General features: G+C 38.2%; 1 protein-coding gene across 1 annotated transcript; it reads left to right on the top strand.

Annotated features, from left to right (window-relative positions):
- Window positions 1-7,555, top strand: LOC140171595 (uncharacterized). Its single transcript, XM_072194875.1, has 2 exons — window positions 1-1,131; window positions 5,138-7,555. Exons 1-2 carry the CDS (start codon window positions 94-96, stop codon window positions 5,348-5,350), a joined length of 1,251 nt encoding a protein of 416 aa, XP_072050976.1. The 5' UTR covers window positions 1-93; the 3' UTR covers window positions 5,351-7,555.
- The last annotated feature ends 6,595 nt before the right edge of the window (window positions 7,556-14,150 follow it).

The raw sequence follows: 14,150 nt of genomic DNA on the forward strand, positions 1-14,150 counted from the left end.
GTACGTATATGCTATTGGTAAACACGGTGTGACAACAAGATTCAAATAATTTGTTGTCGACTTTCGGATAAACCTCATTTGAAAGACATTATCATGTCTGCTTCAACAATCAACATGATCAAGATCATCTTCATGGTCTCAGTTACCATGTCAGCGTTCAATAGCAGCGATTGTCAAATTACAACCATAGCCAATGGCATTCCGCAGATTATATCACTACTTGAAAATGTCACCAATACGTCGGCTGCTATGTCTTCGATTCTACCACAAATGACAAAGTTGTTAAAAAACCAAGACGACGCACAACTCTTGACTAATCTCCTCTTTGAGAATCACACAGCAACGGCTTATGAAGTGGTGTCTGTACTGACTGAAATGCAGCGGCTCATGCAAAGAAACCAAAACGATACCATGTCCCTGTTTCAAAGTACCCTTGACCAGATAGTAAACATCCAGCAACAGGAAGACACCCATCTTGATGAAGAGGAATACGTTATGGAACTGAATTCAAATGAAGTACATCAAGATCAACCCAATACAGAAAACCAAGTAATTAGTCTTCTTGAAGCTCAAATTAAATTACAGACGATAAATCACAATGTTACCAATGACTTGACTCGGACTCAGCTGGCAAAACAAGATCAAATTGTCAATATACTACAAGCTCAACTGGAGACCAAACAAGAAGGCAATGAGACACTTAACATACATGATACCCTTGTACAAATGGCAACGACTCAATTGGAAATGGCTCAGACTCAAAACCAGACATCTAATATCTTGACTCAGATTAGTGATACTCAGTCTAGGATGGCAAACGCTTTCAACCAAGTGGTTACCCTTCTTCAGATGCAAGACCAACATCTTCAGAACATGACAACTACGTTGACCCAGATGGTGTCTACATTAGAGGGCAAACAGGAAACTATTGGGACCACGTCTCCTTCAGCTACCACTGTGGCACCGTGTCCAGAAACCTGGTTACTGTACAGAGGGCACTGTTATCGTTACTTTTCCATCAGTACGACGTGGACTGTAGCTCGAGATCATTGCCGTGGTTTGGGTGGTGATCTCGCCAGCATCCATTCAGCTGAAGAGAACTCCATCATATACGGTCTCATTTCATCTGATGTAAGTAATTGTTCGATTTATTTGCTCATGTTGTCACGTTTGCGTACTCTGCGCAAAAAAAAATTTGGTCAATGTTGGGATAATGCATTTTTGTAGTCTGCATATTATGTTCTTCGCGTGTTCTTACTCGTTAGATTAATACACATTAGATGTTACACCAGCTATAAATGACACATTCTCTTCAAATGTTACCAGAATGTGATTGTTTCTTGTGAATGACTCAAATACAGTACAGCAAAAAGACCAACATCACTATATATATTTGCCATTCTACTCTTTCACCTGTTTTAACCAGTCAATAGCACAATAGCACCAAGCCCTGTTGTGTTATATTGACTGGTTACAACAGGTGAAACTTAGGATTACGAATACTATAGTACCGTAGAAACCCGTCTACAAGGAATAGCAGCGACTGTGATGATAGCATATTTCACGCTAGCGCCCTCCACAATATTATATCATTATGGAATTTGAGCAAATCATTTACCGACACAAGCAGGTATACAATGTATTATTTTATCTTTATTTCGCATCTAACGAGCATAGCTCACTTGGCAAGGCATAAGACTTTGGTTCTTAAGATCTGAAGATGGTGAGTTCGAGCCTCATCACGGTCACACAAACTTTTATAAACAAAATATTGTTCAAACTTTTCATTTATATTTTCTTGCATTTTCTCATTTTTTCATATTTAGTTTCATTTATTCTATTGTTTTTCTTTTATTGTTTCTTTTCTTTGTCTTTTTTTTCTTGTTTAATTTTATTTTTCTTTATTTTTCTTTGATTCATATAATATTGGCAGGATAAGGAGAGGAGGGAACTAAAGACCCATTCAGTGATTTGCTCATCCGGACGATCGTAAAAATCATCAAAATTCACCTTTGTCATTGTCATAGATGTAGCCTGCTAGTGGTTCAGCAGAAAACCGTGTGACACATAATATACATTTGGCTACATTTTATTATACGATAAATACGAATTTATTAAACATGGTAACAAATATTCTCTAGCAGATCGGTTATACGATGGAACTGGTAGGCATAGGCCTATTATAAATTCGGGATATTAAATATCTTCCTGACGAGACAGATCTGCGCATGTGGTCTTACTAGCCACAGACCGTCCGCTGGAATTAGTTGAACATGAACCATTCGCAATGGCTGTTGGTCGGACCTCTCATCTCTCCACATCGATTGTGACCTATAATCCCCGACATTGCCCTTATGAACTCACATCCTCCTGTTTTATTCCAATACGCTGGCGAAGTTACGTAATAATCGGATTAACTACCATAGCAATAGGTGAAAACAATTTTTGAATATACCGCGTTATACACTGCCTCATTTCAAATATATAGTTTTAGTTTTGGTTTTGGTTTTGGTCACGTGGTTTCCTATTGTCCTGCCTAACCACTTGAATCACAAGATATCGAACTCTTTGTTTCTACCTTTTGTTTAAAACTAAACATTTGTGACAGGTAGTTTCGGTTTTGGTTTCAGTTTCTTATAAGTGGTGTGACGAATAAAATTACAGGATTTTCGAGTTACCTGATCTAAGTATACAAAAGAAATGTTTAAATTTCGCAGTGCAATATTCACGAGCAGAGAAGTCGATCAAAACAGTCTACATTTGAAAGCATTGATTTAGTTTGAAAGCATTGGCTTGAGACTACGAAATAGCCTAAGCTGATTTCACTGTGAAAATATAAAGACCATCGAAATATTTGCATTCGACATTACAAAAGGGTCCACTACTGTAATTGTATAGGTGCTATAAACAAAATCGATTCATGTCCTTAATCCCATGTACCAGAATCGATGGAAGGCGATTATATGACCTCTAATAACCTAATGACTTTTACTGAAGCAATTTTTACTGCAAAAAGTAGAAGATAGAGGGGGGAAGAGATTGTGTGTGTGTGTGTGGGGGGGGAGGGTGGAGGGCAAGGGGATATGGGCCGGGAGAGAGAGAAACATATGAGAGAGAGCATTGGAAGTGAAAGAGAAGGGGGAGGAGTGCTGGAGATGAAGATATCGAATGTAGGGGAGGAGGAGGGGGAAAGGGATAATTTAGGAAAGAAGTGGTTATATAGGGAGGGGAGCCCCCTCTTAAAGAGGTATGGGTTGTGCTTCCTGGGGATAATAAACTAATTCATAATCAAATCATCTCCATGCATCGTTTATGTTTCATACAAACAAATTCCCCCACCCCACCCCATCCTTCAGTATACTCGCATGTATATGATTTCTAGGCCTAGAACTCGTGAGTGTAATATGCCACCTACCTTCGACAGAGAGCATCAACTGTCGTCCGCGGGATAGATTTCCGATATCAATCATGATAATAATTATGTTAGCACAATAGGCTATTGTATACTTCTGGTTATATACCCTATACTGTGTCCTCCCAGCATAATAGTGTTATGATTGCAGATCAGATCAGCTCTACTTTTTAATCCCTTGATTTTTGGTTTCTGAACAAAAGAGAAACCAAAACTATATATTTGAAATGAGGGACTGATACGTTCAGGCGGTACCTCTTCATTGAACCATATCATGCTGCACCTGTAAGATTAGTATCTTTGAAAAGACCAGTATTGTATTCAATCTATGATTGCAGACATACACAGTACAGGTGATGAGTGTAACCTGCTTGTAGCGCAGCGCGATATGTTCAAAATTGTTTTCACCTATTGCTATGGTAATTAATCCGATTAGTTACGCAACTTCACCAGCGTATAATGATAATGGCCGAATAAATTTTGACCATCACTTGGCTTGTTGGATTCGTCTATACTACAATTCGCTGTCGAAGTGACGTAATAATCGCAATAACTACCATCAAGCAGATTGCACTAATCACCCGCGTATGTCACCAAACATAGATTGAATACCACTCTTTTCATAAATACTAATCTTACATGGCGAGTGATTAGCATTTCTTTGACAACTATGGTTTAATGCATAGGTGCCACGTGAACGATGAAGTGCAGGGCTATATATTCGAAATTGTATTCATCAATTGCTATGGTAGTTAATCCGATTAATTACGTCACATCGACAGCGAATAGCCTATGAGTATGGGTTCAAGTGGAACAAAAAATAGTGTATGTCCATTGCTAGCTATGGTAATTAATCATGTTAGTGTTTACATCACTACTTCGGTGAAGACAAGAGAAGTGTGCCTTCTCTACCAACGCCTGTGATATAACAGGTGCAAGCGAAACAAAATTGAATGACCAGAATAGTTTCCTTTGTCAGATGAATTGATTGAAGTTTTTGAAGACACTCTATTCTTGATGGGACAATAGATTCAAATATGGAATAATTATTATTCCTCATCTATTTTTTGAAAAAACTGCAATTGTGGCAACAGAACAATATTTATTTTCATTTCATTTCAAGTAGAAACAAAATCGTGCTTAAGCCAAAAACGCACCCTACCTACCATTCCTCAAGAATTGGGATGGCACAAAGGTGCAACATAGGTTTTTATTGCAAAGACGAGGACAGACAAGTAGTTACAACACATCTGTCTAACTAAAAACTATAAAAAAAACTTTTAAAAAAAAATTTAAAAAAAACACCTAAAATTAAAAGTAGAAAGGTAGATTTGAAGAAAGATAAAAAGAACATGTCAAAAAGTTAAAAGTAAACGAGAATGAAAAAACGGAACCGGTGCCCGGACCATGCTCTCTTCAGCATGTCTTCAGTTCCAAAGTCTGACGCTCTATCAATTGCGCTATACGATCCTGATATACGAAACAGTCGTTATTATGTCAATACAATTGATTGGTGTTACAACATACTTAGATGGAATGCATAGCCACCCAGTGCCAGTATATATTTGTTCAAACTCCAAATACAAAAAGCAACCAATTTTATTGAGGGCGTTTCTTAGGTATATCCTTGTAGACGGGGTTTTACGGTATATGACCAGTGTTTTTTACAGGTTTTTCTGCTTCCATTTTTAAGGCACTGACCACATAATTTAATTTTTCTTATAGGTATGGATAGGTGGAAACGACATGAGCAGAGAAGGAGATTTTCAATGGAGTGACGGTAGCAGGTTCGGCTTTACGAACTGGTACTACCCACAGCCTGATAATTCAAATAACGAAGATTGTGTTCATCTGTTGTACAGAAGCGATCCTACATATGCAAAGAAGTGGAATGATCTGACATGTAATGACGCCAATCATTTTATGTGTAAAATGTGAAACGTAACAAAAAGCTACAAAACAATAATGTATTGATTCACAAGTCGTGTGTCAATCAAATGAAATGACGAATACGTTAATTATTTAGGAAATGACGAATCTGAGACGAATTATTTGTTTGTCCTGGGTGGAATAAAAGCACAAAATATATATAACAAATAAATATTTTGCTGTGAATGCTCTCAATCATCTGGGAATTGTACACGGGAGATATTAAGATTCAATCTAGTCAACCAGATTTTCCAACAGCAACCAACGTTGCGTTCAGTACCATTGACCTTCAGCTGGGTCGTGATGCTAAACACCTTCATTCCCGATAACGTCACCTTGACGTCATTTGACGAGGTAGAGTTCTGATGGTTCTCTCCCAGGCTTGTGAGAGACTGTTTCTGGGTCCAACACTCTAGTTCGGGTCCTGCGGAATCTCACGCAACTACAAGCCAGCAAACACGAAGTGGACCTCGAGGACGTCAGCAAGTCCTTGGCCGCGAGTTACGGCGGTACGAACGAGGAGTCAAAAAAGCCATTTGGGTAGAACAACCCGTCCCTCGACCGTGGTGGAGGACTCAGTCAAGGTGAAGGTCAGTGGTACTGGAGTTAACTGGACGCAACCTTGGTTGCTCCAAGTATGTTGGAAAATCTGGTTAACTAGATTGAATTGAATCTAATCTCTCGATAACAAATATTTATAATAAATATAAGAACATAATGTAAAATTATACATAAGGCATAAGAACAAACAAAGACAATAGGGGCCAGAGTCCAAGCATTCGTGCCTTATACTCATTTGAATGCAAGTGTCACGTATACGCCCTATGATAATTGAATCTAAAAACATGTGAGATACCGAAACATTTTGAGAAAATAAGTTCATGACCTAAAGATGAACAATGACTTACCAATTACCATGATCAAATAGTATGTGAAAATTGTAACAGATATGTATACAAAATGTATATACAAAAATAAAACAGAAGCAAGTTAAATGCTGAATGCAACTAACTAGATACGGTAGAGAGCTATAGAGCACTTGCAGCATGATAGTGATACTGTAGTACATAATACAGCAAATAATCATGTATTGCCACACAGTTATTCAAAACATCCTATTTTTATGACATTTTTCAATAGATATCCACGAAAAAAGCTTGTCCCCAAAATTTTAGTTGATTCCGATTTTGCGTTTGCGAGTTATGCATAGTTAGGCCTATGTGTATTACTGCTCCAGCTCCACTAGGCCAGTGTTATAATTTCATTCTGGTACCAGAACGAAATTTAAATGTGATTAAACTGCAAGAAATTTTTGGTACATAAACATTATGTAGCCAGAGGTTTCCAGTGGTATAAAAATCTCAACTTTTTTAGAAAAAAATGGGAGGATGAGGCTGTGGATCACGAAATGCCATACATGTTTATCAGTGTATATACATTTGTCCGCTACATGACCTTTACCATGTTTACCAAATGCAGGTATTGTGGCATTAGTACAATGTCATAATAATTTGGTACCGCTTTTTCGGCGGCACGTGTCATATAAACCGTAACAACTCGAAAGTTATCAAATGCCGGCATCTCGGCATTTCTGCAATCATGTTTCGGCAATTGCCAACAGTTGCTGACAATTTGGTAATACCGTGGTCATGATTTGGTAATACCGTGGTCATAATTTATATCGCATAATAATACCGTGGTCATAATTTATATCGCATTGTCACAACATTTCGGCAATTGCCCGATATCGGCAGTTTGTTAGCAGTCCAGTATAATATAACATTCGGCAAATACCAATATGCCGCATTTTGACAGAACTGTGCCACAACAATTAGGCATGTGTCAAATGCCGATATTTCGGTAGTACTGTGTTATATTAATTCGGTAGTTGCCAGATGCCGGTATTTCGCATTCTGTATCATAATATAATATTTCGGCACGCATTTACCAGTGTTGTGTTATGATATTTCAGCAATTGCCAGAACCCGATTTTTGGCAGTACTGTAGCCTATAAGATTTCACACCACCAAATAGTATTATACAGTTATGCGCCCTGAATGCATATCTCAGAAAAACCCATGGATGGCCTAAAGTAAGCATTAAAATGAGCAGAAATTTGCATAACTTTGGCTAAATTTGGATTGGTCATGATTAGTAATATGAAATCCTGCAAGTGTACCACAGATGGGAGAGATCGAGTATTTTTAATGACTTTATATAAGCAGTCTTTTCTATACAGAAACACTGGCATGATTTTGCAGGTAAATTAGGTACCGTAAAATGGGGTAACTTTGGGCACTTCATTACTGGTCGAACACGATAGGATTTCGGTTAATAATAAATAGACGGTTTTCTGATAGCGCTCTCATAGGTCTTTGACCCTGTCTGCAGCCCTCTAGCTTTTGATTCAACAAGTTACTTTTTTTTGGGGGGGGGGGGCGGTGTACAACCTTCAAGTAATTATTTTGTGTAAGCTAACCATAAGCCTATTCATAACCCTAATCCTAACCCTAACCCTAACTCTAACCCTCAATCTAACCCTAAACTAAGCCTAACCAATCAATGACAGTGGCTGCTTCAAGTCTGTAAGTCTCCTTGCATGATCGCCTGTCGAATTCAACTACCTGCCTCGACCGGAGACTAAGTTCAAACCCCGGGCCTATTGGGTAGCCGTGTTAAGGCGCCTAAGACTGAAATCCTATCGTATTCGACCAGTAATGCGGCGGCGACAGGAATGGAAGAAGATGGCTATGCCGGTCAGCATGATCTTGTTTGCATTTTGGCAACCAGTGTTTATCTGTTATCGATGATGGATCGATTGATAATCGATAATCAATATTCAGTCAATATAATCAATATCAATCAAGATTATGTCTACTATTCAAATAGCATTAAAAATGATGTGGAGGAGGTGGGGGTGACTTTCAAATCAGGCTTTTTCCTTACGTACTGTCTATTTGTATGGAGGTGTCAATCAACAATCGATAATCGATAATCAATAATCGATTATCAATAATCAATTATCAATATCAATCATGATTGGGCCCGCTATTCAAATAGCATTAAAAATGATTGGGGTGATTTTCAAATCATGCCTTTTCCTTACGTAGGCCTACTGGCTATTTGTATGTCAATCAATAATTGATTATCGAAAATCAATAATCGATTATCAATAATCGATTATCAGTAATCGATTATCAATCAAGATAATCTCAATTTTCAGAATGCTAAAGAAATAATTTTAAAAAATATTGAAAAAATTTGAACTTTTTAAAAATTTCTAAAATTCCCATTTTCACCTTCATGCGTATAAAATGAACATTTTGTGCAAAATTTTGTTCAAATATTTGTTCTGAACTCGAAAATTGCAGGGCTTGTATGGAGCACATTCCAGTGTTGAAAAAGGGTCAATGCCAGTTTCAATTATATCAATCTCCATGACAACACCCACGTGATCGCAGATTTTCAAGGGTGAAATACATTCGGTTTAGGAGAAACATCAAATTGAAGTTTGCATATAATACAGCATTGAATAGGGATTTCTTTCATAAAATTGCGATTATCTCCAAAACTGTGTCAACAACAAGCAGTGTTGTAGTCAAGACCTCTATGTCCGAGACCGAGACCGAGACCGAGACCTGCCCATCCGAGACCGAGACCGAGACCGAGACCAAACCTTCCGAGACCAAGACCATCCCTTCCGAGACCGAGACCTCTAAGTTCCGAGACCGAGACCGAGACCGAGACCTTTGTTTAATCATGAATTGATATCGGAAGATCGCATCTGATCCTGATATGATTTCTGTATCTTTATTCTTAACAATTATGTTTACTCTTTATGAAACTCAACTTCCACGTAAGAATTCTGCTGTATCATGTCAGCCCTAGACATCAGTGTACTAATATTTACACAACAGGATCATTTCCTATTTTTTAAAATTAATTAGTGAAAGTTAATCGGCCTATACTGCATTATCTTGCCATTTTACATATAGGCCTATACTGCATTATTTAGCTATTTTACATATAATATAATTAAATGTAAAATGGGGCCTATACTGCATTATTTTGCCATTTTACATATAATATAATTATGTAAAATGGCAAAATAATGCAGTATAGTCCTATTAACTCTCACTAATTAATTTAAAAAACAGGAAATGATAATATTATTATTTTAGGGCAAACATGTTTTTTCCAATTTTACGCATGATTACTCTCTCATAATTTAAAGTAACTATTTGTATTTAATATGCAGTCAAAAATTTAAAAAATTGGCAGTAGGCCATATTCAAGTTGAGTGTGTTTCAATACAATGATTATTTTCAACATTCAATAAAATGTTGGTACTACAAAATAAGTTATAAAGAACAACAGAAAATTATATTTTTTCTTCAGGTCTCGACAGGTCTCGAACTTAAAATCATCCGAGACCGAGACTTTTGATGTCCGAGACCGAGACCGAGACCAGACCGAGACCGAGACCTTGACATCCGAGACCCGAGACCTGCAAAATCAGGTCTCGAGATGGTCTCGAGACCGAGACCTGGTCTCGAGACCTACAACACTGACAACAAGCAATGAATTTATTTCTTGAAAGCGTAATATGTGGTTCTTAACTTAAAAAAAAAAAAAAAAAAAAGAAGGAAAGAAAATAGAGCTTTGACAAGCGGATAATTTGTTACATTAGAATCCTATGAACACATGATTGGTAATTAAAACGATCAAAATGAAACAAAAGAGGAGAGAAAGGGCCCGCTATGTGGGCCTAGCATGATCTTCTCTGTATATCATTACTGGTCGAACACGATAGGATTTCGGTTAATAATAAATAGACGGTTTTCTGATAGCGCTCTCATAGGTCTTTGAACCTGTCTGCAGCCCTCTAGCTTTTGATTCAACAAGTTACTTTTTTTTGGGGGGGGCGGTGTACAACCTTCAAGTAATTATTTTGTGTAAGCTAACCATAAGCCTATTCATAACCCTAATCCTAACCCTAACCCTAACTCTAACCCTCAATCTAACCCTAAACTAAGCCTAACCAATCAATGACAGTGGCTGTTTCAAGTCTGTAAGTCTCCTTGCATGATCGCCTGTCGAATTCAACTACCTGCCTCGACCGGAGACTAAGTTCAAACCCCGGGCCTATTGGGTAGCCGTGTTAAGGCGCCTAAGACTGAAAATTTATCGTATTCGACCAGTAATGCGGCGGCGACAGGAATGGAAGAAGATGGCTATGCCGGTCAGCATGATCTTGTTTGCATTTTGGCAACCAGTGTTTATCTGTTATCGATGATGGATCGATTGATAATCGATAATCAATATTCAGTCAATATAATCAATATCAATCAAGATTATGTCTACTATTCAAATAGCATTAAAAATGATGTGGAGGAGGGGGGGTGATTTTCAAATCAGGCTTTTTCCTTACGTACTGTCTATTTGTATGGAGGTGTCAATCAACAATCGATAATCGATAATCAATAATCGATTATCAATAATCAATTATCAATATCAATCATGATTGGGCCCGCTATTCAAATAGCATTAAAAATGATTGGGGTGATTTTCAAATCATGCCTTTTCCTTACGTAGGCCTACTGGCTATTTGTATGGAGGTGTCAATCAATAATTGATTATCGAAAATCAATAATCGATGATCGATTACCAATAATCGATTATCAGTAATCGATTATCAATCAAGATAATCTCATAGGTCTTTGAACCTGTCTGCAGCCCTCTAGCTTTTGATTCAACAAGTTACTTTTTTGGGGGGCGGTGTACAACCTTCAAGTAATTATTTTGTGTAAGCTAACCATAAGCCTATTCATAACCCTAATCCTAACCCTAACCCTAACTCTAACCCTCAATCTAACCCTAAACTAAGCCTAACCAATCAATGACAGTGGCTGTTTCAAGCCTGTAAGTCTCCTTGCATGATCGCCTGTCGAATTCAACTACCTGCCTCGACCGGAGACTAAGTTCAAACCCCGGGCCTATTGGGTAGCCGTGTTAAGGCGCCTAAGACTGAAATCCTATCGTATTCGACCAGTAATGTTTCAGAGTTTTTAAACCACTTTATGACATTTTGACAGAACTGTGATTCACAACAATTTTGCAAGTGCCAAATGCCGATATTTCGGTAGTACTGTGTTCCCGGACTGCACGGTGTTATATTAATTCGGTAGTTGCCAGATGCCGGTATTTCGCAGTCTGTATCATAATATTCTGTATACAGAACCCGATTTTTGGCAGTACAGTACTGTAGGCTATTATAATTCGGCAGTTTCGAGACTGCCATTTAACAGTTATTGTAAGCTACTGTATTGTGTCATAATAAAATATTTCGGCAGCTATACACGCTTTTCGGTACTGATGTTTTATAATAATTCGGCATTTGCAAAATGCTGATATTTTTGTCACCACTCTGTTAAAATAAATCGGGAACTGCCCAATACCGGTATTTCGGCGATACCAACTGTTATATATGCCTATAATACCGTGAATTCGGTCGGTTGTTGTCAAAATAATGCCGGCATTTTGACAGTTCTGTTTACATTCGGCAATTGCCGCATCTGACATTTTCCAGGACTCCCATAATTTCCAAATACGGGCAGTTCGGCAGCACGGTTTTACACTAATTCAGAAATTTATCAAGGCCTGGGGCCTGCTCCCCTCCCCCCGATAATTTTGGTGAAGGGCCCGTGTACCCTAGGGCCCCTAATAACCTGAGGTAAAAAATTCTAATTTTAGGGTAAAATGTCTGACGTTTCCGTCATCTTTGCTCAATATTATTATACTCTTGCCGTCGTTTTATCATTTCTGTTTCTGTTTCGGTTTCAGTTTTCGGTTTCGGATCTCATTGTTATTTTGAAGTGTTGTGGGTAGAATAGTACTAAAAAGGTTTAATATATGCCCGTGCATGCAAGAGGACATTCTATTTATGCCTGCATTTATGATTCTTGAAAAGTTTTATAAAATTTTGCCCGTTTTGGCCACAGCATGAAGTCAAGGGCCCTATCTGCCCAAATTTAATATTTGGGAATACAATTTCTATAGAATCAGGACTACGAATTGGTGCATAACACATTCTCAAAATACAAGTAGGTCATCTAGTATGGGTCCAGGGCCCCCAATATAAGCGTATCATCAAAGCTGGCTCTAAAACTACAAAGGACCCCGTATGTGGACCGTGATGCACTTAAGCCTGAAGGTCTTTCCCCTTAGATATGAATTTTGCCAATTTTGGCCCTTATACCAAAGATCAAGAGTTCCCGGGGGTCCAAATGTCAATACAAAGGGCCTGTCGTTTCTCAATAACTATTCATGAGTTCCAAAGGTCAAATATTATAGGTCCCGAGGCCTAAAATGTGTTTTTTTAAAGTAGTTTAAAGCAATAACAGTTCATGGTTCTGCACTTGGGCAGTGCGGTACCTTTACATATGGGTATATGAACCTCATAATGTCAAATATTATTGGGTACAGAGCCCAAATGGGCCCAGACACAGGGCCCCCAAAATGTGCCTCCCTCCCAATTGCCCTGTGCACCTTCCTTTTTAGACCTAAAACCCCATGTTTTGGGCCAAAAATAGGGTAAAATTGCATAATTGCACTGGCCCTATATATTATAGCAAAATTCACCTTCATTTTTTTTTCGTGCACCATATTTTACTCAGCCTTAGTTTCAAAATGACAACATTTTTCGCCAAAAACTCCTGGATTTAAGATTTTTTCCAACCCAATCCCCCCTAATGTCAAAATTCACGCGTACCAACGTATTGGCTTCGTATTCCTTGAGATCAGATTATGACCATTAATCTGGGATTTTGCTTGCTTCTTGACTATCAAGTAAAAACAGAAAAGGAAATATTCCTTGTTCTTTAGTACCGTTTAAACACTCACAAATCTGATAAACCCTCGAATTGGGTATTGAATAGTGTGAAATTGCACATTTTCGCGCGCTTCGCTCGATTTACCGACATAATATAGGCCTACATCAACTTTTACTTCAAATAGTATGAAATGGAATGAATGTTTGCGCACTACGCGCACGTATCTCATAACATTGGGCCGGACTAATGATCACTATCAAATTTTGTTCTTACTCTCCTCCCGACAAAAATTCAGGTACGTTCCTGATTTCAACTCTTTACCATTGGGCCCCCAGGATATTTTGCTGACAGGGCCCTTTTCCTTAAATCCGCCTCTGGTGTCGATGAGAGGGTTGGTGCTTAGTCTAGAAGTGTCTAAAATTTACGGTCGTAAATTCGCGATAAATTTTACGGCTTCAATTGACTTGCGTTGGGTGTATAGGTACTTCCGCCTAGGCGGGAGTGGCTCGTGAAAATAGCCCAGCGTAGAAATATACATTAATCACTAGTAATCAGTGTTGCCAAGAATTACGTATACTTGTTCGTGCAATCGCGCAAACATCGGTCATATGATTATGTAGAGATGAAACGGGGAATTATTTTCGTCCCAAATACACCTTAAAAGTTGGTAATATGCAACACCAAAGAGTGCGTTGAAGTGAAACTAATTGGATTTCTTTCATTGGAATTCGTAATCTGATAATTGCTTCAGGCAAAATTGCCAGACTCAAATGTATTTTAAATATATATTATTTGTCATTCATTGACCAGCGAAAGGGGCGCTAGACCACTAAAAACACGTGTCTTCCACACCGTGCACTGTGGGTGTTCCATAATCTTGTCTTATCCAGCCTTTATTAACAACAGGCATCCACCTGAAATCAGAAATCGTAAGCTGATTGGTACTTCAAGCTTAACAATGAATTCAAGGAACAGAT

Source organism: Amphiura filiformis, chromosome 15 (genome assembly GCF_039555335.1).
Source record: "Amphiura filiformis chromosome 15, Afil_fr2py, whole genome shotgun sequence".
Classification (NCBI taxonomy): Eukaryota; Metazoa; Echinodermata; class Ophiuroidea; order Amphilepidida; family Amphiuridae; genus Amphiura; species Amphiura filiformis.